General features: G+C 37.4%; 1 protein-coding gene across 2 annotated transcripts in view; it reads right to left on the bottom strand.

The window, feature by feature from the left end:
- LOC119780396 (protein kinase C-binding protein NELL2-like) overlaps positions 1-18,363 on the bottom strand; it is a 142,532-nt gene extending 124,169 nt beyond the window's left edge. For both annotated transcript variants that reach the window (XM_038280430.1, XM_038280431.1), the window contains exons 1-3: positions 17,982-18,363; positions 17,659-17,784; positions 1,416-1,566 (exon numbers count right to left, since the gene is read on the bottom strand). In XM_038280430.1, coding sequence (XP_038136358.1) covers positions 1,416-1,566; positions 17,659-17,784; positions 17,982-18,033 — 329 coding nt within the window. In that variant the 5' untranslated portion in view covers positions 18,034-18,363. The remainder of the gene's footprint in view (positions 1-1,415; positions 1,567-17,658; positions 17,785-17,981) is intronic.
- Between the last annotated feature and the right edge of the window lie 8,946 nt (positions 18,364-27,309).

Genomic DNA, 27,309 nt, shown 5'->3' with positions numbered 1-27,309 from the left:
GTTGTTTCCTAGAAACATCGTTCAGAAAAAGAAGAAAAAAAACAGCTCATGAAAGAGTAGCAATGGACCTGATTTATCTGCAGACCACATCTAATAGATTTACTCTGCCCTACCCATGCCTGAACATTAATCCTGGCTCTGGAAGTGCACTCGCTTACACTTCTGATGCTGAATTAGTCCTTGTCACATTTCCAAATGAAACCATGCACCGCTGCTTTGTAAAATCTGAGCGGCTGGGAAAGCAGTAGGGGAAAGTCATTAACATCCCTTGGAGCTCTTTGCTTAGGACTGATTTTAATGTACAAACTGTTCAATCAGTGCGTTATGTGAAAGTCAGATTGCTGTTCTGATCGTCCAACGGCTCAGCTAGAATAAACTAATGGAAACATTAGCATACCAAGTTTGCAGTTGACGATTATAAACTCCATGCTTACATCGTCTGTTGAGCGTGAAGAACACATCAGCATTTAAAAGGAACTGCTATGTTTGTTAAGCTAGTCTGTAAAACATGTAGATTCTAAGTATTAACCAACATTCAGCCTGTTGATATGACAAAATTACATTTTCTAAAGTTAGCAAATCTAAAGGTATAGTGGAGGATTTTCATTTTCCGGGTGGATCATCGGATTAAGTGGTCCTCCTAATTGTCAATCATTCTGCTGGAATGTATACATAAGGCTGTCTTAAGTGCTCGTCCCCAGTTAGCTGTCTTTTTCTGAGCATGGGCACTTTCAGCCGTATATCTGTGGTGAGCTACAGTTTCAGTAATTGAAGTTAGCCTCTTTCACCGCGGTTCTTTGAAAATGGCTGACGGTCGTAAGAGAAAAAGTGTCAACGAAGTGTATGAGAAGAAAAGAAAGGCCTCAGAAGAGGCAGATATATCCTGGGAATACTTTATGCGGAGAGCTCTTCTTGCAAAGCATTATGGGATTTGCTGTCACAGCGGTCCACTGTCACTACCCGACAGCAGCGACTAATAACAAAGATGGCACAGGCTGCATGTGGTGGAGGAGTTACGTGACCAACGGGGAGCAAAAAGCAGTGATCATCTGTCCAAACGGTCAGTTGACTGAGTTCACAGAGCGTGCACAAGGAGAAATGGGGTTGTGCATTGCTCTTTTAAAAAATTCCAAAAAGTCTTCCACTATACCTTTAAAAATTAGTTAATTTATAGTACTTCAAATTTTTGTTTTTGTGTAATCTCAAAATATCACTATCTATTTAATTAAGTTTTTGAAGCCATTTATAATGCATCTATTGAGTGTATTTGCAAACTGGACTTTTAATTTAGGCTTTGGAGTAATCGCTTCTTCTCCTTTGATAAAACTGAGAACAGAAAAATTGAGATCTGTGCATCTGTAGACAAAAAATCTTCCAAACAAAACAGTCTAATGACAGAAGCCCATTGGTCTTACCGGTGCTCTGAATGATGGATGGAGAGAATGACTCCTGAGTTGAGATGATCTTGTTTAAGGGTTGCCAGCACAGTAAACTCATTCTTGCCTTTAAGCTTCTGGACCATTCGTTTTGAGATCTCAGCAGGAGCTTTCACCTCCCTTGAGGTTCCTAGAATGAGAACAAGACATTTAAACAAATAAATCATATTAATTGCATGGTGGCCAAATTCTCATAGTTGTTCTTTAAAATGGTAAAAAAAAAAAATTGTTGCAGTCAAGTAAGGCAGGGAGTGACTACAAGAAATTTAATGTCCATAATGCAGCTCGAACTAGTTGGATGAGAATAAGAAAAGATTGGATACTTAACTGGATACTTCTCAATGTTTGTCATTTATAATAGTAACAATAATGTACTAGGGCATTCTAAAATAAAAATATGATTACATTACATATTAAATAAATCTATAATAAACCTTTTTTTGAAAACACTGGTATAGTGAACCTATTCAGAGCTTCCTATACAAAGGAACACATGGCTTACATATAATGAGGTAGCCTACATCACATTTTTGGTGGAAAGCTTTCATTTTCATTGAAATAAACAGCAAAGTCCAAGTCAAAGTGAGGATGATGTCTCTCTCCTCATTCATCAAGTTATTGCAGAACTTGAGAGCTGATTTAATGAATGACTAGTAAACCCTAGTAAGACAAAGGAGAGCCAGCGCATATCCTTCCTCCCTACTGCTTTTGTTGCACAGTGTTTTTGTCCTGTTCTTCTTTTGTATCTTGAACATAAAAAAAACAAAAACATTCAAGTATTTTTATATTTTTTTTAGCCCTGGATGTTAATATATTTGCTGTATCTCTTACTAATGGATACTTATTCCTTTACATATTTATTAGTGTTGTGTGTGCCTATATGTTTGCTTTGTCCATTTGCTTTGCTGAAACTTTTCAATTTTCCTATTGCAGGACAATAAAGAAAATTTCTATTCTATTCTATTAAAGGTATGATCATTTGTAAGTAGGTAAAAGACAAATGTAGAAATGGCCTTATGTAATTTCCCTCAACCTCATTTTTTTTGTTACTGGTTGTTGAGTTTGATACAATACTTTTTAAAACCCCTCTTAGATCACATTTATTTAAAAAAATGTATTTTGAATGCAGTAGTGTGAAAGTTACACTGCTCATCATTTATAAAAGGTGTAAGAGATAAAGTTCTCCCAGATTTCAAAGTGACAGCATCATAATATCACTATCTGGTTCAGAAATAAAGTGGAATACTTTACATAAAGAAGATCACTCTAAATGATCCGTATCTGCTTGTTATTGGCCAAAAGTTTAACTTTACTGACCATTTCAATTTGGTGCAGAGTAAGGCACTTTCTTAAGATTAACCATTATTTCGCTCCATGCTTCAATGTGCATTAGGGTTGAATATTAAAATTTTTTAGATGTTCTTATTACTCCCTAATCACATGCCAAGAACAGTGCAATAAACTTAACAAGTACTAATGAAAAAGATCTGCTTAATCCAGACGAACCTGACCTTCTGTGTCCTATTAGTCATTAGAAATCCATGGCTAGAGGCTGCTCATGTTCTTGTGGTATTCAGTGTTGCACCTGAATGATCAGCAATTATTCCAAACACATTCCAGATTAATAAAGCAAGACGCTAAAGCACCACTGCATTCCCCTGGGAAATCGTGCTATAGCCATTTCAAATATATTCCCAATTTCAAAATATTCCATCCTATTATAGAAACCATATAAGTATTATTGATCAATAAGTTAAATGGCCGCTGCAGCATCTCCACCTTTTTCTATATTTAATCAAACAAGGTGGAATATTGATTCTGCTCTTTTGAATTTTTCATTGCAATATGGATTAGTATAATTAATATTATCATTATTAATTTGTATAGGTTATGTTTTTGTCAAACTAACTTTTTCCAAGACTATGCAGCAATTAGTTTGTGCTAGTTATGGTGTCCACATCACATTTGGTTTAACCTTAAAGAGAGTTTTGTTGTGATTGCTACAAACATAAACGCTAAACCTTCAATATTTTATTTAGCAGAACAAGTGTTTGGATGTAGCGAACAAATGTTTATGGCACAATTTTGCTTTGCCTATGGCAGATTTGCACAATCATCCTCTGTAATATTGAAGGTGAATTGATATTTAAAAAAAAGTCACCCACACAATACAACTAGCAGTAATGTTGAAATGCAATTTTGTTCACCAAAATGGGTAAGTAATTCATTCACAAATCTTAATTTTCTCTGCTCATCATGTCAGCGCCGACATAAATGTGCATACAATTTAAGACCTGACATGGGAGCTGAGTGTATCCCAGAGTGAAGGTAAATATTTCCACACACTCTTTTTTTCTGTCATATTCATGTTAGAAAAATTTGAACTTTATAATATAATTGAACTTTATTGATTTCACATTGGAGGAATTTACCTCGGGGAGCAATGGGCTGCCATTGTGCGGCGCCCGGGGAGCAATTGGGGTTTAAGGATTATGCTCAGGAACCCCGAGTGGAGGCTGTGAGGTATTTGCAACTTTTCAGAGCACAAGCTCACTGCTCTAACCACTTGGCCAACACTCTCTTTTACTGAGAAAGATATTCACTTCTTTTGGGGACTACAATCATTTTTGCAAGCTTTGCCGTTTTAGAGATGCTCTAAAATGTCATTGGTCACAATCTATTCAACCTTGGCTAGAGCTGCTCTGGCCTTTTGACAAGTCAGTCTTGCTTACAAACCATATGGTACAAACTGTCAGACATTAATGGGCTGCCAGGATGTTTTGTAATTGTTCCATAGCTTCCTGCTAGCTAGCAGCTTACTTATTTACTTTGACAAGTTGGAAAAAAGTTTTAACAAATTTCTAAGCAAGAAAGTCCACCTCCTAACATCCTCTGTGTAGTCAGTTCATCAGGGTTATGATCCTACTAAAATATGCAGTTCTTTTCCAGAGTGCCAGACCTTCAGCATACTGGGGGCCGCAGCGATGGCTATCCCCACTCAAAGCTCTCTGCAGCCTGTGGGGGATTTCCACGTGCCGTTCGTAACGGATGGAAGTGAACATAGAGGTTTTTTTTTAAAGTTTTGTGGTACGAGAATATTATATACAATTGAATATTTTTGGTCTGCTGGTTTTAACATTTTAGTTCATTTGGGTATTTAGGAACTGTCTTAGCCATAGTTCATAGAAAAGAATGTTTTAGTGTAGCAATAATGATCAGAGCTTGTTCTCTTTTCCTTGTACATAACAAGCCATTCTACTGGGTCCTTTTTTTAATGAAGTAAGTAAGTAACGTTATTTATATAGCCCCTTTCACAGACATAGAGGTAAAAAAATTGCTTCACAAAATTACTATACAGATAAAAATACATGGTCATGAAACAACCTTTAATCTACTTGAATTAAAATGCTTTATTAAATAAATAGGTTTTCAGTTCACTCTTAAAAACATGAACAGAATCAAGTAAAAGCGAGGAAAGCAGGAGATTCTTCCAGAGCGCCAGCACGGCCGCCTGAAAGGAGCGATCTCCTCTGGTCTTGTAACGAGTATGAGGGACTATGAGCAGGTCCTGGTTCTGGGACTTCAGCCTCCAAGAGGGCGTATAAGGAAACAACAAGTCTCTAATGTAGGAGACAGCCTGACCATGAAAGGCCCTGAAGTTCAGCACCAGGATTTTAAACTGGAACCAAAAAGAGAATGAGAGCCAATGAAGAACTTTTAGAATAGGCGTAATATGAGCCCTTCTGTTTGTATGAGTCAGTAACTTTGTCACAGAGTTCCCAACCTGCTGAAGACGTGACAACTTATTTTTGTTTAAACATGAGATCATCAAGATCATCTCTAGACACAATTGTTAGTTTGGAGTTTAACCCCTTTAAACCTTTGGAGTTTAACCCCTTCATATTTTTATTTATTTTTCATATGCAGACAGCCCTGCAGAAACAATAGCAGCTTGCATGTAGTGTCTATTTCCCCAAAAAAACTCCTGAAACAGCTTTTATGATTGGTTTATGCTTCTACATTCAGTGGCAAAAGTTCATATTTCTTAACTCCAGTGCAGTATGCTGGGATGCCAGAACGCCCAGACATCAGAACGCTTGGATGTGCCACTCCCAATGCTCAGATGCTCCGCTGGACATCTCCACACTGCCCCCTATAGACTTTAAATCAGATGCTTTGACGCCCACAATGTTTATGGTGTGAACACACCATCAGACCTTACTTTACAAAGCCATTTTACTTCAAGAAAAGAAGTGCAACTTTCTTAATATTACAGGATCTTTGTCCCCTTAATGGCATTATTTCCTTTGGCTTTTCTCAAAGCCATGTGCCACCTTCTTTCTTTCCAATAAAACTCTCTGCAACTTTAATGAAATTATCCATAGATAACAGTGTTTTTCAGAACTAATCACATCAAAGAGCCCACTTCCAGCAATGGGAGGCATGCAAGCTTCCCTGGAACACTATCTTAAGGACAATATGGCCACTTTTCTGCAGTGTATTTACATTACTTCTAGTTGGCTGGAGTAGCCAATTAACCCAGCGCAATGTAAAGCTGGAAAACATGAAGGAAGGCTGAATAGAGAATAATGAAGCCTTAGATTGGAAGAAATACAACCTTGATTAGTATTTTTAAATCTGATGGCATGCTTTTACTTTTTTCTGTTGTGCTATGTGTTGTTTTTCGGTGTAGTTTTCAATAAATTTGAACTCCATCAAGGGAACAGGTAAATCCCATGCATTATGCATCAGCAGATATTATCTCTGTCATTGGTTGATGTGGGACAGAAGATCCATGACTGCAAACATATTCCTTCTAGCGTTAATCTGCTGCAGTCGGCAGATCCTGTTTAGCAACCAAATCCAAACCATTGGAAATAATCTTAGATAAATAAAAATTATTTGCTTCTTACAATAACTATAAAAAAGGTTTTCTTGGCTTATATTTTATCACACTACGGGGGCTACAGTGACGTCTTAATTTTGAGCAAAATAAGCATAGTGGGAGCAGGTGTCAGGGCGGGTCCATTACATAGGGGGGTGGGGGTGACTGATCCACAATTTGGCAGCCAGGAACGTTTGACCTACAAGCGACTGACTTTCAGCACAATCCTTACACTTTAAAGCCAAGCAGCTGCTCCAAATGGCACTTTAGGGAATTACAGGGTTGATGCTTGATCTCATTTGTTTGCTGTAAAAGAATAATCTAAATACATAGGGCTGTGAAAAGCAAAACAGAAGAAGTAAAATCTCTGCATTCCTAAAAACATAAACAAATGCACCTTTTAGGCTGTGACCAGCCAGTCAGCTTTTCCTTGTTACCAAATCAATGCAGCCCTGCTGAGCAGGCCTTTGGTCGATTATATATTGGCAGGCGCCTGGATGGGGCAGCCACCTGCTCCTAATGACCACCCTGATCTGAAATCCTGACACAAAACAGCTATAAATGGATGATTTAGTGCATCACATTCTAATCTGCACGTTTTAAGTGCAATTCTTCTAATCTATTTTAGATGTTTACTGGGTGAAAGCAGCAGTTTATGTGCCATGTTTTTAGAAAAGCACAGCCCTATCAGCTGGAAATAAAGCTCTGAAAACAACAATGATAACAGCATATTTAGAAAAACAAAAAGTTGGAAGGCCCACAAAAGTCATCATAGTTGATACCATTTCTCTTTTCTATTTTTCACTAAATCCCCCCTGTCCTCCCTGTGTCCAATTTAATCTGCAGCTGTTCTATAAAGGTAACAAAGAGAAAACAAAGAGCATCAGGGGGTAAATCACAAAGAAGTTTAGTAATAGTTAGGTTTTGGAACAATAAATGTTTGTAAATATTAAAATAAAATGTATAGTCCCTCATCTGAGGAACGGAAAAAAGCATGACACAACTGCAAACCCAGCAAGTGATGCTTGTCTAACTACATTGACAGGATGGGAAAGTATTGATCAGAGAAGCAGTCAAGAGGCCCTTGGAAAAATCTGAAGGCGTTGCAAAGATCCACAGCTCAAGTGGGATAATCTGTCGACATGACAACCTTGTGCCATGACTCCAACAATCAGTACTTTAAGAAAGACAAGCAGGATACCCAATTTAAAAAACAGAAATCATAAGTCAATTTTGTGATTTGCCTAAAGCCATGTAGTTAAAAAAAAATAAAGTTAGAACTACATGCATAATTTTATGTGAATGGAATAACGATGCACATCAAAGTTTCACCTACACCGGCAAAGGTGGTGAAGGCTGCATCCTGCTATAGGCGGTTGTACGAGTAGCTTCAGTAGATAATAATGGTGTTAAGAACGGCATTAATTCCTTATTAACTGAGTCATAAATAATTGTTACTTTTTCAACTTTGGTAACACTATTAAATTTCTTAAAATACAATACTACTTATACTTGAGCGATAGTATCTAGGTGTTACTTTATTGTATGTCTCGTACCAACAGCTCTTTGCAGGTGATGAAGCAGACTGAAAATGTTTTATCATTATCTCTCTTTTATCTCTTCTTTCTTTCATCTTTTCTCCTTTTTTCTGTTTTTCCTTTCCTGTTCTACTTACATTGCAGTGTCCATATAATCTGTAAAACTCCCTGCATAATTATAATAAAGCAATTTATATGCATAACACAAGTGGAACACTATGGCAATAGCCGTACTGCTCCACTTGTGAAAGTAAAATCTGTTTGGCTCTTTTTGGCATCAATAAAATTATTCACCTGTCTGGTGATGAGGCAATTAAAGTGACTTTTCAATACAAGTGACTTTTCAGAAGCAACTCCCTCTGCAGCAGGAGAGAACAGCTTTCTGTTTCTTTTGCAGGGCAGTAGCAGGAGAGCTGAAATAGGTATGTGGACGGGTGTTCAACATGCATTGATTGCTGGAGACAAGAATGAGGGAGCGGGTCATTTTACAGCAACACAACTGAATACATAACCAGTGATACAATGGAATGGTTTAGATCAAAGCACAGTTGCCTAGATATAAATCTGATTAAAAATACACTTTGAAAATTGCTGCTCACATTTTTTTTCATAACATCTAACTGATCATGAACTATTTTCCTCAAAAGGGTTAAGAGGAATGAATACTTATTTTTACAGTTTTTTTACAGTGTATGATAGTCACACCAATAAAATCAACACCAAATGTCATTACAGATCATTTAAAAAATACATTAATCATTAATCTAAAAACATATAATTTTTTTAGATTAATGTCACCTCAGATGCCTGCTCAGGTAGCCAAAAGTTGACCTAAGTTAAATGATATATTATGTAATATTATATTTTACATAAGGACTCATAATTCCTAATTGAACATGTTTTGTCTTCCTAATGTTAATAACCTTAGTTACCTTGTGTTTTCTAAGAAAAAAAAACAACTGACCCCCTTGCATTTTGCCAATGCACTATCACTCAACCATTAAAGACCAGTTTAAACTTTAGATTTGATTAAAACCCCAGAAGCAAAGGCTTTTGCATGTTTATGCTGTAGAAAACAGACATAACAGGAATTTATCCCTGCCCAAAACAGCTTCTAAAAACAACCCTATTTTCTTAGGATAAAAGTTTTCTATTTATACATACAACTGAACATCACCCAGGCAAGATATTTTATTTGCCGGATGCATGGGAATCCATTACAGCCAGGAGAAAATCATTCCATAGGATTAGGGTTGTCACGATACTGAACTTTTTAACTCGATACCGATACTAAGGAAAATATTCGATACTCGATACCGTTTTCGATACCACAAGAATAAAAACAAAGACTCTTAAATTCAACAGAAATATTTTCATTAATAAATAAAATACAATAAACAATAAGAACAATATTTTGAGGTTGTTTGCTGTGCACAATATTAAGCAAGCTTGATAAAAACTTACAAAACTAAAATTAAGTGTTCCTTCCTTGGCTATGCTTTGCACACATAACAATGGCACCTCTTACAAAAAACAGTCTGAAACTGAAAAGTGCGTAGAATTATTCAATCACAGTGTTCTGAAAGTGCATTGTCCTCTAATCTGCACTTTAGATGAATGACTGCTTAGGTGCCACTGATGGTAGCACTGTATCGATACCTTTAAAAACAAGTATTGTATCCGGATACAACGTCTCAGTATCGATACTTTTTTGAGTATCGATACTTTTGACAACCCTACATAGGATACACAGTGATGATAAACTTCAAGTTACTGCAAAAATCAAAAAAGATTTCATTGCTGTCAGAACTCACACATGCTATTCTGAAGGCATGCCTGAAGATAAACAGGTGCAGATGTAAAATAAAAGGGGAAACTTTTAACCATCCTGCAACTACTAAGTCAATACAAAGAAAGAGATTAATTCAGTGAGTAGGGCTGCAACAACGAATCGATAAAATCGATAAAAATCGACTTTTAAAAGCGTTAGCAACGAATTTCATTGTCGATTAGTTGTGTCGCGCGATTAATGCGTCATCCGCCGCCGTCGTCAACACTGCCACTTGATTGAAACGGGGGTAGAAAAAAGCCAGCGCCGCAGGTGAGCAAAGGCTGTTTTCAAAAGGCATTAACGTCAACTCTTCTAATGACCGATACCGCAAACGCAAGCTGCGTCTCAATTCGCAGACAGCCTGCGCTTTGTAAAGCGAAAACAGTCGTAACATGCAACTTTTGTGAAAACAAATTAACATGGCACGGAAGCACCACTGTTATGATGCAGCACCTGAAAAGAAAACACGTTGGAGCCTTCGATGGCAGTGAAGAGAGCTGATCAGCAGGGTGAGCGACCATGTTTGTTTCATTTTAAAGTGGGGAAACGTAATGTTAGTTTCTCAGGTAGCTCATCTGATGCTTTCCTTACCTTGTTAGTAGGTTACAGACAGTGATAAGGTTGGCTACTTATTTTACTTTTAATTTCATTTGAATTAGCTTAAGCAGCGTTTATATTTTCTTTATAAATAAATTAACTTGCAAATTATGAGGGCAAGGCTTTTAAAGTTTAAATCTTCTGGCAAAGATAAAGTAAAGAAGATCCTGTAATTTATGGAAGTGAAGCAGAATAAAATCCAGCAAGATCAGTAATATGTCAATTAATTATAAGCCACATTTCTATGTAAATATCTGTCTTTGGAGGATGTGTTTTTTAGCACCCCTAGTTCTCTCATTTTTATTCCAAATGCAGTGTATAATTTGAATCACAGGGCTATTTTTATCTCTATGGTTCAGTATTTTCTCAAGCAGCAACTTTAACTGCTATACTTTCCTGTCTTAAAAGGCAGAACTCTTCTAGTCTAAAAAAACTCATTCGTTGAAATGGGGGGACCTATTGTTTGAACCCCTTAGGGGCTTTTAAAAACAAAAATGCCTGTCTCTTTTTGCGCTTTATGAAACAAAGTACCCTATATTTTGTGGATATACAGCTACATTTCTCATTTTTCATATTGCACCAATACAGTTAATGAGCAATCTGTACTTGTGTGCTTGTTTGTTCTGTCTAAAATGTTTATTTTGGAATAAAGAGGTTAATATAAAAAATATTTTTTGTCCGATTCATCGATTCATCGAAAAAATAATCGGCCGATTCATCGATTTTTAAAATAATCGTTAGTTGCAGCCCTAGCAGTGAGGAGGCTTCCAGCAAACATGGACACATGCAAACAAAAACCTTTGAAATTCCGGACAGCATTAAGCTCAAAATGATTTTGAATTTTACTTTATATTGATGCTGCATGGATATTATTATACTGAATTCTTCAGCAGCATAAAATTGGCAGTGAATAAAAGCATAGCATGACAATACTTGTCAGATGGCTTCCAACAATAGTCAGGATATTTATAGGCAGTGTTATGAAATAACTCAGTGGGAGAAGTTTACAGTAGTGGGTTGATTACATGAAGACACACACATGAATACAAGGCTGAACACCAACCCTAAAGGCAGCAGCATGCAGAGCAATTAGAACATTTGTTTTAGGAAAGTTAAACCTCAAAACGGTAAAATAAACTATGTAAAAAAAAACAGGGCAGAGATTAAATAATAATGTAGGGTTATCAAACACATGAAATATAACAAAGGAAAAACTAAATATTTGTGATAAACTAAATAATCACACTGTATTTCCAAGCAGTAAAGAAACTTTATTAAAATCCACCGCTAAAAAATAAACAACATCTGAAAATAACAGCTATTAAATACTTACCAGGTAAATAGGAGCTCTCCCCATAATAATACAAAACCTAACCTAAAACATGGTAATGGTTTTATTTATAAAAAAAAAAAATGGTATTAAGAGAAAATGCCAATTACCCATGTTCCTTTGATCATTTTTTACTCTACCTTTAGACTGGTGGTGGAAAGGTTTAATGTTGATTCATGGGAATCTCTAATAAGCTTCACAGTAACGTCTTCATAACTAAGGTGAATAATACAAGAATTTAATTTAAAATGACTGATAAAAAGCACTTGACAACAAAGGTACACTGCAAAAACGATCTAGAAATAAGTAAAAATCTCTTAAATTAAGTGTATTTACCTTTAATTTGAGTAGGTAAATGAGATAGTTTGCCAATGGAATTAGTAATTTTACCTTTAGAATAAGATAATTAGATAATATGCACTTGAAATAAGACAATGCAATTGTGTTTTCTTATTTTAAGTGTAAATTGTCTTGTTACATTGGCAAAATGTCTCTTTTACCACCTCAATTCAAGAACAAATGCACTTATTTTAAGAAAAAAATAACTTCTCTAGATTTAGATTTTTTGCCGTGTATTTGTGCCACAAGCTCCAGCAACAATTCGGCATCTGAAGCACCAATAACGCAGCAGAAAACTACAATCCATACAAATTCAGATTGTAGTTTTGTAGTTCAGTCAACTTTAGAAGCTTTATCAGGACTTCTGTAATACATTTTTTACAGTTAATGGTAGATGTGCTTTTCCTAAACATTTTCTGCAGTTTTGACTCATTAGTCAGTCCAACATCTTACCCCTCTGCCTGCACTGCAGGCTATCTACATTTTCTAAAGCAAACCCCCCCAACCCCGCCGCCCCTGCCCCTTCCCCCCGTGGCTTCGCTCTTCTGGAGAAAATACTAAACCAAACGAAGGGCACCTCTAGGACTGCTTCGACCAGCAATTTCTCCCCAATTCTTAGACCGCCTCTTCAGTGTCTACTCGACTGACATTCACACATACACAGAGCTAATGACAGCATTCCAGCCACCCAACTGTATAACTGCCCCGAGGGGATAGAAATCACTTTCTCTCCATGGTCACTCGCGCTCCTGTGTGGATTGGCTTTGCCTCAGAAGTCAGCAAGCAAAGATGACTTTGACCACAGGGAGCTGGCGATAATGTCAGTCATAAGATTGGAGAAAACTGCCAAACTTTTTGTGTGTCTAATGCGACAGAGTACTATGTTGAAGTGACTAGAAACCTATGTTTTTACAGGTTATCCAACAGCCCCACTTAAAAGTAGGACTATGTTTCTTTAGATATTTACATGTCTTAAATATGCTGAAACAAATCATCTAACAAAACAATGTCACAAATAAATTGTGCTTCTGTTCATTTTTATGCATCTCATTTATTCAAATAAAAGTGTCTTTAGTTAAAATTTCACTACAAACACACCTTATAATTTTTTTTTTATTTCTAATCTTTATAATTAAACCCAAAGTTTAAATTAGCCTGACCTAGTTAAGTTTAAAATTGTGTTCTAACTTTACTGAAATGCTTCATCTGACAGGAAATAATATAAAGATGCAGAACTGGAATCTGCAATAGAACCTGTGAAAGCAGTTCAATATATATCAATTTGCAAAATTAGAAATATATATATATATATAGATATATATATAAAGTTGATTAATGTGTTGATTATTTTTTCGATTAATCGATTAATAATCAGATAACAAAAGGTTATTAAAAGAATACTTTTTGCTAAATTAAACCAGGTAAAACTAAAAGTTTTCCACTTGAGGAGTTCTGGATAGAGCTTATTGACAGAAGAAAAAGATTTTTATCAAAAATGCAAAATGTTTAGTTATTTCATTATAAATTTTGGTCTAATCGCTGCTCAAGATGGTTGCTTGGTCAGCTAAAGGCATTTTTTAGAGTCTCTAAACTCCAGTTAACAATGAATCGATTACTAAATTAGTTGACGATTATTGCAATAATCGAGTAATCATGATCAATCCGATTAATTGTTTCAGCCCATAGATAGATAGATAGATAGATAGATAGATAGATAGATAGATAGATAGATAGATAGATAGATAGATAGATAGATAGATAGATAGATAGATAGATAGATAGATGGATAGATAGATAGATTTTCTGCCAGTTTTTTACTCTGTGCTTTTATCCCTATACTGTGGTTGAGCCAGTGAATATTCTTGGTGGAAGTACAAAGAGGGAATTACCCACTGAGAAGAATTTAGCTTGAAAAAAAATCCCACCTTAAAAGCTTCAGGTTAGCTTATGTCTAACTTTGAACGTTGTTTCCCACCAGTTTACTTGAAGAGAGGCTCTTTGTGTAGTCGGCACCATGAGGACATGATGAAGAGACAGCTAGAGATAGAGATTGCTCTATGGATAGACTTTTAAGATGTCACTAAAAGCATTATGGTTTTAATTATCTTGAATCCATAGTTGAATAACTCTAATAGACCAAACAACAAATTCACCAAAACCAACTGTCTCCAGAAATAGTAAATAGGTGAATGAAGTCCAGTTGCTCTGTGAAGGCCTTAGAGGATTGTATGAAATTATAAGTGAAAAAAATGATTTAAAACTTTATGACCTACATCTAAAACTCTGTGTGACAAAGAAATAACACTGCACATAACTACTCCTATGAGAAGGTGGTGTTTTGAGCAGAGACAGGGAAACTGCTTTGCTTCAGGGAATATGGATGGAGCTAAATACAGGACGATTCTGAAAGGAAGCCTGCAAAAACCTCAAAACGACATTAGTAAGTAATTCAAACCTTTATCCTCCAGAAGGATTAACATGTAAAATGATCTACCGTAAAATGGTTTAGTATAAAATTACATTTAGGTTATTGATCAGGATTAAGCAACAAGTATCTACCCTCCACTGTAAACTGCAAAAACTCAACCACTAAACCTAAACTTTTGGATTTAGGGTAGCTAATGTCCATCCATCTCTCTAAATATAACATAAATGCAGAGAATGAATGCAAGCTTCTTAAATATTGTCATTAAAACATTTAACATGCTGAAAAAAAGATATTATTCAGAGCTGATGTGGAGCATATATCAAAAGAATCATGAAATCCAATAATTATACATGAATTTATATGCAAAACTTTAAAACATTTAAAAAAAGGAAACGTTTAAAAAAATGTCTCCTCCGCCTCACAGCTAGGCGCCAGTCTGTTATGTCTGTTTGGTAAAACCCTGATGGAATAAAGTGAAACCTTTAAATCTGTGCAGGTTTCAGGATCATGCATCTTAATATTGACTGAATGGTGGTTTGTTAGGTTTTGTTTTATAGTTTTGTGGTTCATTTAATGATAGTAACACAAACAACAGGTTGTTTATGCTTATAAAGAATAGCAAAGTGTGAAAAGGAACCCTAGTTTAGCACTAACTGTGAGGTGTACCAGCTGGAAGTTCTGAACCAACTTTAAATGAATGGAAAAACATTTTTTTTTCTATATGCTTAAACAAATCATCCAACATGTTCCCTACTAACAGCTGGTCAGATTAGTTTTATTTAAGAGGCATACTAATCCAGAATAACAACCAATCACATCTAGAGTCCCTGTCCTCCACCTCTTCTACATAGACACACACACACACACACGTAGCATGGCTGTATAATAAATGAGCCTCTTCAGTCCTGTTGCACTTAACTGTCGCAGCAGTCAGCTACATCATAAGCACAACAAACACAGGAACACCTTACTGGTGGTGTTCAGTCGCTGTAAAATCGCTGCTTCAGAGACTGACAGGATTCATATTAACAAGCCCACGCCTAGACACACGCAAACACACACTGACGCAATTACAGGGAGCCCCGTGCTGCGGCTCAAAGGAGGCTTTTAAATTGTGCTGTTTGCACTTCAAATGAGTTTGATCCATACGCTTGCATCCACACAGGTTGGGTGTGAGCATGCCGGGGGGGGGGGGGGGGAGTGAGTACTTCTGGGTGTGGTCCCTTTTCTTTTTGTTGTTATTATTGCTTTTACAGAGCAATGTGTGGCTGTGTGGATACTGACAACTGTGGGGGCAGGAGCTGATGCTGGGTTATTTGTATCTGAGTATCACCTGGCATTGGGAGGTTAGGAGCATGGCCTGGGGGGGCTTTTGTCTCCCCTCATTCTCTGAGGTCTCCTAATATCATGCACTGATATCATTTCCTTTAGAAATCCTCAGCAGCAACCCCCCAATCTCATCTGCTTACAGCATTTTTCTTTATTGCTCTTCTACTTTGGATACAGAAAAGGATGCAGAGATAGCAGCAATGTTTACATATTCAGTATAGATACTGAGAATAAGTCTCTTCCTGCTGCCTCCATCAGGTAGCAGAGAGAGATACCGCCTTCCCCCTCTGGCAGCAGGGAGGCAGTGAGGAGAACAGCCATGGATATGTTCTGCCTGCTATCTAATGAGCGTCAGAATGTCACTGCAGGGCCTGTCGGCTGGTCCCAGCCAGCCAAGCGTCCATGCACCAGGTATCACCACAGTCTATCAAACAGCTGGCAGACAGCCTCCCTGCTTTCTCTCTCATCCCTACTATGCATCTCTGCTGAATGAGGCTCTTTCTGATAACAAACAAGCAGTCCCAGGTCTGCGTTGTTCTTCCTCGCCCCCCCTTTCACTCCCCCAGCAGCATCATCAGCACCGCCGAATTTACACAGACATCCCGAATGAAGGATGGAGGCGAGCTCAGCCATAAATAACACACACCGCCTGCTCTGCCTGACTGTTCTCAGTTCTCAGTGAAGGTATAATAAGAAAGGTGCCAGTCCCACTACAGTTTCTGGTTTATTTTTTGTTTTACCTTGTTACAAAAAAAAAAAAAGATTTGTTCGATATCTCTCTATGTTTAACTCCCTTTCTTAACCCTCACCAACTGTCTTCCCCCCCCCCCCTGCTATGGTGTAGAGCACACCTTAAAGTGTCATCTACACAGAAGACATCAAATAACACGCCTTCACAAGGATGCCGGAGCTGCAGCAGCACAGCAAAGCAATGCCGCTGCACTGGCTGTGCTGGGAGATGAGAAGATATCAGAGAGGTGGACGGGGAGGAAGAGAAGCGGCAGCTGATCGGGGGTTTTTTGGCTCCAAGGCAACAGTATCCCATTAAAATATTAGATGTTTAGTTTCACATCTGATTCCAAATCTGTCTATACTTTTAACTGGATTATGATAGTCATCTTTATCCTGTGACTAGGTTGTCAGCAGGATAATTTGGATTGCAATGGGTTTTAAAGCTGTAGCAATGGTGAAAGGAATTAAACGCTTAATAAGAATGCAACTTTGGCATCTTTGTTACACAAAACTAACACATGCATAGAGGGACAACTTACTTCCTGAAAAAAAACTGTACCATCTAATAAATGCTTCCAGATGATCACCAGTAAATGGAAAAGGGGTTTATTCTCTTCTTAAAATGAAATATTATATCTTTGTCTTCATATCACACAATCAAGATCAAAATATCTTTTGCACAATCCTCCCTTCTGCCTGTCCTGGATACCCCACTGTTTCATGACCTAATACTGCCTATTGTTCTGGCAGGTGGGACCCCCTCCTGTGCTTATGCCTATTACAGAAAAAAAATCAATTAAATATGATGATATTAACTCTGGATAAATTAAAAACATAGGTATATACACAATTTAAGCCATCACTGGATTAGCTTTAAGGAAAAATCTACTGTTTGGGGATTTTGGGGGCTTTATTTTTAGTCTAGAAAGTCATAAAAAGAGGCAGATGGAACAATCACACAAGCCGATTCTTGCTGCAGACAGAGCAAGTAATTTAGGATGTGCATATCAAGTTATATATTGAAATATAATTTAATAGATTATCTGACAGAGAAATAAAATCCAATTTAAGGATTTTGAGGTTGTGTGCAGGACAGAAAGGTCCTGAACAGCAGCCTATAGAAACCTGGTAGGGATGTGCTGCTGTTTCACAGGAGGGCCCACATTTCAATCTCCAGACAGAAAAGAAGCAGAAGAATTATTTGTTTCAGTACCTTGAAAGTGGAAAGCTCTAGACTCGCTGTGGAAGCCCTGGACCTGAGTAACTCCATCAAAGCCTCCTTCTCCAAGTGTTAGTTCATCAAACAGGCTGATGCGCAGGGCAGGGTCAACCCCAAAACCTACAAGTTATTCCAAACAAAGAAGATGATTAATGAGGATGATAGCTGGATATTCAAAGCTCTTCACAGTGGAAATAATAAACATATCATCCATATGTTGATTTTGCCTAACTTCTGGAGGCAGCTTATGCAGGATATACTTGAAGTGCTTATGTCATCATAAAAGCTACATGTAAAAGGTTGCAGAGACATCCTACCTGAGCAGGTGCAAATTAAGAAAAGAACCAGAAATAGCTGTAATAATCCCATACTGACTGTATCAAAACAAAAACAAAAATTAGTCCATGTTTTTATCCGCGTCCAAAGGAGAGTATGGTTAAATCACAGGCTGGCAGGATATCACCCTTGGCTGTTACAAATCCCATACGCAGAGCGGAGGCATCATCACAACTTTAGATGCCTAAATGAGAACCGGTTGGGAAAAAATACCAGATGAGGCAAGAGAAAAATCCTCAGCAGAGATTAGAAGTGAGCGATGGATGCAGAAACTGCGCCATGTAACGCCAGGTCCGCTCCGATCCGCGGCACAGGTGGATGAGCTGAGCTGCTTCACCAGCGCAACAGACGCTCCTCCAGCAGGGAGAGCGCTCCCACCGCTGAGAGGAGGAGAGAGAGGAGAGAAAGGAGGAGAAACAGGGGCGATAGCGCCCCCTTCTGGACAGATATCAATAAGAAACGGCTCAGATAAAAGCTTTGTGAGTTTATTACCATTCGATTCAGAAAACAATGTATGAATCCTGTTAGGCAGAAATTTAATTAAGATTCAGGTAATCAGACTCATAGCAACATAGGCGGTTCTAGGCAGGGGCCAACAGGGGCCCCTGTTATGGCCCGTGTCCTTCAAACATACATTACAAAAAATTGACATATAAGTCAATTTTCTTGAAAAGGGGTGTATTTTGCCTCAAATTGAGCAGGTAGGTAAGGCAATTTACTAATGTAAAAAAAATGATTTAATAAAAAAAAATCCATCTTCTTATTTTCAGTAGTTTATATGTAAATATATAATATTTTGAGAGAAAATTAAAATTTCTTTGGCAATTATCTTATTTACTACGACGGAGTATTAGGGCCAAGTTAGATATATTTTTTTCTTCCATTACAAGAATAAAGTTGTAACATTACGACAATAAAGTTGTAATATTACGAGAATTAAGTAGTTACATTACGACAATAAAGTCGTTACATTACAAGAATAAAATCGTAACATTACGCGAATAGAGTCGTTACATTAAGAGAATAAAGTTGTAATATTACGAGAATAAAGTCATTACATTACGAGAATAAAGTCGTTACATTACGAGAATAAAGCTGTAGTATTAGGAGAATAAAGTTGTTACATTACGAGAATAAACTTTTATTATTACAAGAATAAAGTCGTTACATTACGAGAATAAAGTTGTAATATCACGAGCATAAATTCATTACATTACGAGAATAAAGTCGTTACATTATAAGAATAAAGTTGTAACATTACGAGAAGAAAGTCGGAATATTATAAGAATAAAGTTTTAATATTACAAGAATAAAGTCGTAACATTACGAGAATAAAGTTGTAACATTACGGGAATAAAGTTGTAATATTACGAGAATAAAGTTTCTTTATTACAACAATAAAGTCATAACATTACGAGAATAAAGTTTTAATATTACTAGAATAAAGTTGTAACATTACGAGAGTAAAGTTGTAATATCACAAGAATGAAGTCATCATTCAACAACCCATTTCAGAAAGAAAGCTTGGAGCTCCAACCAGTATATGATGGCCGACCAGCTCCACCAATCACCAGCCTGAGTCCACTTTGACATTCTGCCCAATTTGATGTTGATGCTAAAACATTTCCTTATTTGTCAAACCAGAGCCAAAGTATAACTTCACAAGATGCTTGACATTCCTCATTTTAGGGAAGAAAGTGCTTCTTGGAAGAGTTGTCATAAAATACAACTTGTTTCTCGTAATTTTAGGACTTTACTGTCCTAATGTTACATCTTTATTCATGTAATTTTAAGAATATTGTCATTGTGACTTTTTTCTTGTAATACTAAAGCTTTTTTGTCATAATTGTATAACCTTATTCTTGTAATGTTATGACTTTATTCTCAAAAGAGAAGAATACACCGTCGTAATTTACTTATTTGCTTATTTTAAGAATTTTTCACATTTTAGATCACTTTTCGCTGTGTCATACAAAATAAGTCATATGATTATATCCATTAACAGAATGGACTCAATCCAATCTTAGATCTTGTTACTTTCTGTTATGAGAATATCTGTCATGATTTCATTAAGTCTTGCAGAGTGCATTTGCCTCACTGCATTGGCAGATTATTGCACCTATTTTAAGTAGGATCCTCACAAAAGCAATCTTCTCTTGCTTGGTGTATCCACCTCCAAACGTCATTGTCTTCAGTTAAAAAGCTGCTTGTTCACTGAGGCCTGTTCCCATATGTATTTAAAGAAAGTTGAGTGGAAGGAAAAGATCTGGTTGGTGAAGGTGCACCACAACATTAAGCACAGTGAAGCAAAGCTCATTTTAAAGTTAAGGGGAGATTCAATGTCACAACATGAGGACGATGACTTTAGTGCTTCAAGAGTGACCTCATGCAGAGGTATGAAGAACGTAGATTGCAAATGAAACATTTTTAGGCCATTCCTAATCGAAAAGTCAGAAACATCTTAGCCTAGCTAATATTAAAAGTATTACGCTGCTGCTCAGCGGCCTATTGTCCTGCCGACAAGCTTGAATGAGACACTGGTTCTGCTTGAGAAGTGCACTTGGGACCTTCCCCAACTAACAAAAGTACAAATTTAAACTATTTGTTTTAATGGTTTTGTTTTAGTGTGGTTGGTTACCCTCGGCCTGTAGAAAGTGAAATAGAAAACATAAGAGAAAGATAGAGATAGCAGACCTAGAGATGAGAGGCTTCTTCTGTCTCAGCAGAGCCACAGACCACTCACTTCCCTTCCACGCTTTTGATAAATATATGCTATAGGAGCCAAAACCAAATTTTTTTGCCAATTGCAGTTTCATATTCTCACAAAATTTATCCTCTGCGTTTAACTCCATCCCTCAGTGAGCAGTGCAGGGCTTACGGCCTCTCCTGAAGCTCTTTTACCACCAGGCCAACACTCCCCTAAAAAGGTCAGCCCACTGTGTTTGGCTGTACGCTTGATATTTTCGCCTACTACCATCTGGCAGTGAGTTTTTACCCAGTGTAACTCAGCGCTACGTCCCCAACAGAGCGGGAAGCTTGTCACGCCCTGAAGGAGCATGTTACATACTGAGTCATATACTGTTCAGCACACAGACATACTTTTAAGCATGCCAACAGTTCTGTCCTAAATCTAAGTTTTAAAACTTGCTCTTTTACAAGTCACATGGTTACTTGCAATGCTTTTTCTGTGAAATAAATACATGTAAGTCATAAGATTTATTTTTTAAGCAGATTAGAAAAAATTACAGAATTTTCAATTAATATATCAAATAATGAGATGAACTTGATCTTTTAGAAATACTGAATATTGATGAACTACAACTATAAGTTCTAGAGGAAAAAAGCTTTTATTCGTAAGAGATTAAAAAAGGGGCCGCACTATAGTTTATTCTATGTTTTTGGTCCACTCTATAAAGCCTTGAACTAAATGCTATTTCTGACATTTTGAATTGGAAAAAGCTTCCTGAATCGGAAGCGAAATTTTATTTTTTAGCTTTTTTGAACTTCATTTGCAGTATATTGGTGAAACATATCTTTTTATACGAGGTGTATGAATAATAAAGTTGACTTTATTATGGACATTTTATTGGACATTGCATTTTCACATCCACAGTTTTCTGTGTACGTAAATTTCAAAAGGCGCTATTGAGATTGAAATTCTCACCAGATGTCAGTAGCAACCCATTCAGTCCATCTTTTCACGGAAATCAAACCAATCCTGTTCATAAACACAGTTATTAAAGTGGAATGATAGAGGGGAAAGGTCATGAAAAATTAAGTCAGGAATGTTTAAAAAGGCAATTAGGCGGTGATGTCATTTAGTGCAAAAAATATCCACTGCTTCCGTCCAGACCCAGACCCATTTTCTATGTGTTTCATGATGTGTTATGCAACTGTGTGGCTCTCTTGCCAGCCAGAGGGAGACGGAGGGGCAGAGTCGGTACTGGTGATGACATGCTGCAGTGGGTGTTACAACCCCCACCCTTAAGACCACTAAAGGGTAAATTCTGGCACTGGGTGTAACACAAAAGTCAGTCAACTAAAAGATGATGGCGGTAGGAAAATATGATTTATTTACAATTTGCAGGGGTCACAAAAAAAACTAACAGCAAAACAGGGAAGCTTAAAGCCTCAGCCTCTAACAGCAATATCTCTGATAAGCTAGTATGCCAGTCCCTCACTGAGTAAAAAGAATAATTGGTTTTGGTTCATAAAGTTTCTTGTAGTTTGCCAATGAGATGCAACATTTTACCATCTAACTGAAACTAATGAAATTCAAGCAGTTAATGATGAGTCTGACTACCAAGAAAAATCTTCTTATGAGCTTCCTGTGTTCCACTGTCAGATGATGGACAATAATGACTGATCATTTCTTGTCAATGTTTTAAATTGGTTTAGTCCTGTGAAAGAACAACCTTAGCTGTAATTAAAAAAATTATGTTTGCATAGCATGCGAGAAGTTGGCGCATTTTCTCTTTACTGTTACAATCTGTTAAATGGGTGGACAGATGGTGGTGAAACAGCCTAGCTGCACTCTAAATCCCAAACTTTTTTTTTGTCTTTTTTGCTGTTTGACTCTGAAGGTCTGTTTTAGTGCTTTTCTAAACCAAATTCTTTTCCAAATCTACCCTTTCAGCAGAGTTGTGTGACCTCCTGCAGGCCTCAAGCTTTATGCCTTCAAAATGCTCAAGCCATCCTTTAGAGCAGAAGTTTAGCTTTTCAGCAGGTGGGATAAAAAGAACAATTTCCAAGTTGTTCACCTCACTGAGATTTCACTTTTGCTGTTTATTGCACTCAAATGTTTTATAGTTAATATAAAGTGAGATTATTCCCATTTTGCCACATCACAACAATAGTATTTAACATATTTTAACAGGATTTCTTCGTGACAGGTGTCAGGTTTAATCAATGATGACTATGGAATTAATGTGTGCTTATGAAACATTTGTGCAGTCAGGAGACCATCCTGCCTGCTGCACTGGGTCTTGTGATGTAGTCAGGAGACCATCTTGCCTTGTCATTCTGATGGAACATCTTGTCTTTATGAACTGATCAATTGTTTTGTCAGAACAAATACTGTTTTGTAATCATGTGCTATGTTCTGTTAATAAAAGACGGCTGCAGGAGGGGATTCGGAGGAGGAAAGCTTGAAGTTGGGTTGGGCTTTTCCTTCTGCTCCTGCAGAAGCTGTTTGAACCTCTTTCCTGTGCAGACTCAATTTCTATTTATTTGCAAATCTACATTTCCTGAATCCAACAACAGGCCTTTGCAAAGCAAAGTATAGATATGAAGTTTGGGACATTTTCTAAAAATCTGCAAATAAAATAAAATCTACATAGTGTGGCATGCATTTAATCTGTTTTTCTCCAGTTGCCCTAAATACATAGCCTGGGTGCCATTCCGAACTTCGGTCTGGCATTGCTCCATAGTAGCGCGAGTATGATCGCCCACCCTCTGGCGATCCAATCAAATTGTCAGGGCGGGCTTTATACGATGATGGACAGATGATCAACAGTAACGTAATCAACCATGTGACCAAAGCGCGCTTGGGTGACAACAACAATGGCTGCCGCCGGAGAGTTGAGGTGAATAGATTCTGCTATTAGGTCTGTTCTAGAAGATATCTTCAGCAAATTAATTTTAAAAGAGGAACAGAGAAACGCGATCAAGGCTCATCTTCTTATTTTAGGCGTGCAACTGCACGCTTTGATTTCTGTTGACAACAACTATGCATCGCTTAACATACGTCACGCACTCCGTTGCTCTTATTGGTTGTAGGTCTATCCAATTGAGTGCAGAGGCATTTTTTTTCCTGGTTCGTTCAAAACACGCCCCATAATCACAACTCTATGGAGCAGTATCAGACTCATATTCGGACTAGAATTGAGTAGGACTACGTCAGGCTACTAAATACATGCCATTAGAACAAATTGATGTCACCTGTCAATCAAACTTACCCCTAGATTCCCTATCCTCATTCATTGCTCCACTTCGCCCCTCTCACGTACGTTGTGCGGAGCACATACGCAGCCATGTAAGTCAATGAGAACTGTTCCACATCCACCTATACTCCTCCGAAAGTCACCGTCCACCTACATCTTCTCTGTTCTTTACTGTTAAAATAAGGAGCCAAGCTATTTTTTGCTCAGCTCCAGTCCGTTGAAAGCCGACCATGTCAAGATCTGCAATTGCAATCGCACCAAAAGAGAAAAAAAGAATGTGGAGAAGATCCGGTTTGTAAAATTAAAATAGAGTGACGACAAATCAGTAACAACTAATTAGAGCCTACATTTTGGAACGTAGATTGGATTCAAAGTATTGGTAGATTTGTCATCTCAACCAAAACTATTTATTCTATGCTTAAAGGCTTAAAAGTTTCATCAAATCCGGTAGCAAAACTTCCAAGGATGCATCTCACAACTTCAAAAAATATTCTTATCACAGGCATAGATGAAGAGATGCTGATTTTGGAAGTAGAGAATAAACAAATTTTGTATGATCCTAGTTTTCCCTATAGCAAAGATTCACAACGAAAAGAAAATGTTTGGGCAGAAACTGCACATATACTGGATTCTGATAGGGATTTATTTATTATTTAATATTAGATCAAAGGTATAGTGGAGGATGTTCTTTTTCCAGGGGGATCATCAAAATAAGTGGTCCTACTAACTGTCAGTCATTCTGGAGTTTAGGTAAGGCTGTCCTACGTGCGCATCCCAATTTTCACTTACCGTAGGTGAGTCTGACATAGTGGAAAAATATCAAATCTTCTTTTGGAAAGTAAGCTTGTATGAGCGATGCAAACAGCAAATTTTAAACAGAGTGTGCACGAGAAGAAAAGGGCTCCTGCATGCTCTTGAAGGCGTTAAATAGGCGTTTCCTCTCGGGAGTTGGTACAGGGTTGTGCACATGCAATTTCTTTTAAAGTGGAGAGGGCAGGTCTTTTCAAATATCGCATAAATCCTCCCCTATACATTTAAGTGCACATTACCTCATATTCTGTTCCTATGAATTAACCAGTGGTGGGCTGTGAGGGCAATCAAGGCCTTCACTGCTGGTCTAACATCACTCAGAAACATTGATCTAGATTCACAACCTAAACTTTAATTTTCTTCTATCCAACTGTGTTAATTTATTCCAAACATTCAATTCTCTTAATTTTGTAGTGTTCTCGTGGCTGCGCTGCTTCCATTAGATTTGTGTGGTTTCTATATTTTTTGTCCAATCAGATTTCATTACTGTGTGTTGCTATGTCAATCAAATCTTCGCAGGGCCTTCAACCAATTTTCTTCAACCAATTTTCTTCAACCAATCAGATATCAGATTTGCCTCAACATTTTCTGTTCTCTGATTGGCCTCAGTGACTGATAACAAATGGAATGCAAAGACTTCCTGCACAAAGACAGAAGGATGGATTTCATCCCTAGTGAACGTAATATATATTCTAATTTCAAGCTTTATGCGCTATTTTATCTGGTAATTAGATGCATATTGAATCTGAATGGCCACTGTTTTGATTGGATTTTTCATGTTTGACAAAAGGACTGTAATAAAAGTAGCCAATTGAGTTGTAGTCTGCATTTGAGTACTCCATCTTAGCCAGAATAAAGCTTCTGACAGAACTTGGTCTATTCCCAGAGAGGAAATGAGATCTCCAGATGTTCACATGGACAAAGGGGACAAAGAGCCTAAATGCAAATGTCTTCCACAGTTTCTTCACTACTTATGACACATTTTGAAAACCAGGATGTGTAATGGTTGAGTGGAGGTTTTGAGGACCGAAATGCAGAGACCAGGAGGCAGAGGTGAGTCATACAAATTTAATCAGCCAACTGGGGCAGAAAAAAAAAAAAATACAAAGAACCAAAAACACGTAAATGTCAGTGAAAACTCACGTGGGGATCCAGAGATGAGGAAGCAACGAAACAACAAACAAGCAGTGACTGCAGAGGTGGTGTATATATGGGGGAACAGAACAAAGGATGGGCTAATGAGCTGAATACGGAGCAGGTGTGAGTGGAACTAACTAGAAGGAAGCCAAGGGGAAAGGACACAAGCACAAGGTGGAAACAGAGAGTAGGTCAAGAAATAAACACTTACAGAAAACAACTTAAAATCCAAAGAAACTACAAATAAACTTAATCCCAGGGTAGAACCCTGACAAGATGACTCAGCTACCCACAAACTACTACAAGACCATAACTGAAAGCATCAATGTCTCAGTGTGACAGCTTGGTACGGAAACTGCACAGCGCAGGAGTTGTTATGAGGACAGCACAGAGGATTGTACCTCACCCCCGAAATGCACTTTGTCCAACTTCCATCAGGAAAATGAATTAAGAATATTCAATCAAAAACAGTCTCTCTCCAAGCAGACCCCAAACTACCAGCCTATCAAGCCGCACTTTACGTATTAACTATATATCTCATTATATGTAAATATGTTTTCTTGTTCTTTAGGTTTCAGAAGGATGCTTGATTGTTTGTTTTTATTTTCTACTAGCATTTTAATGTAAGTCTGTGTATTTGTGAATTTTGTGCTTTCACAAAATGGTTATGGCTCCATAATGACAATAAAGACTCTTGGATTGGATTCTTAATTTAAAATTTTTTTTGAGACTTCTCTTACACACAATTTTTTGGCTTTATATTTATTCAGCATGCTTCCATTTCAAACACATGAGGTGCAACTTCTAAATCTAACATCAACAATATCTTCACGTAGTCCTTATAATTTCTAGCCAGATGGTTAAGAAATGAAGCCGTTTTGAAGGGGATTTGTCAGGAGCAAACTTAGACCCACTTCACTATCCCTGGATAGGCTCTCTCATGCTTCTTGTGTTGGTCTCTTAAAGTAGTGTGGACAAGTGTGCACCAGCAACAGTGATTCTGGGGACAGTTCCAGATCCATGACAGTACTTGGAGCACCAATCTGTCTTTCATTTAACACCTCACTGTTCAATGCTAATTGACATGTATTTTCATGATTTATGCAAAACAGATCTACTTTGACAAATATGTTATCTGTTAATATAGCTCTTCTAATGCTCACAGTATGCTCACGCAGTGAGCGGCTAATGGATAGCTATTGTCAATAACACAGAGGAGAGCAGGGGCTCTTCATGCAGTGTCACATCTGCAGAGCGAAAAAGGCCGCCAACCCTTTATTCATAATTAATAAAACTAGATTTCTTCTGGGTGCAGACACAGGGAATGTAATTACTTTCTATTGCCCACAAGTTGTCATTTCCTAAAGTGCCATCAGCAAAACAAGACTCATTAAAAATGTGCACTCAGAAAAAAAAGAAA

Source organism: Cyprinodon tularosa, unplaced genomic scaffold (assembly GCF_016077235.1).
Source record: "Cyprinodon tularosa strain WSP-4 unplaced genomic scaffold, ASM1607723v1 ctg16, whole genome shotgun sequence".
NCBI classification, from domain to species: domain Eukaryota; kingdom Metazoa; phylum Chordata; class Actinopteri; order Cyprinodontiformes; family Cyprinodontidae; genus Cyprinodon; species Cyprinodon tularosa.
This window is presented reverse-complemented; position numbering and strand designations above follow the sequence as displayed.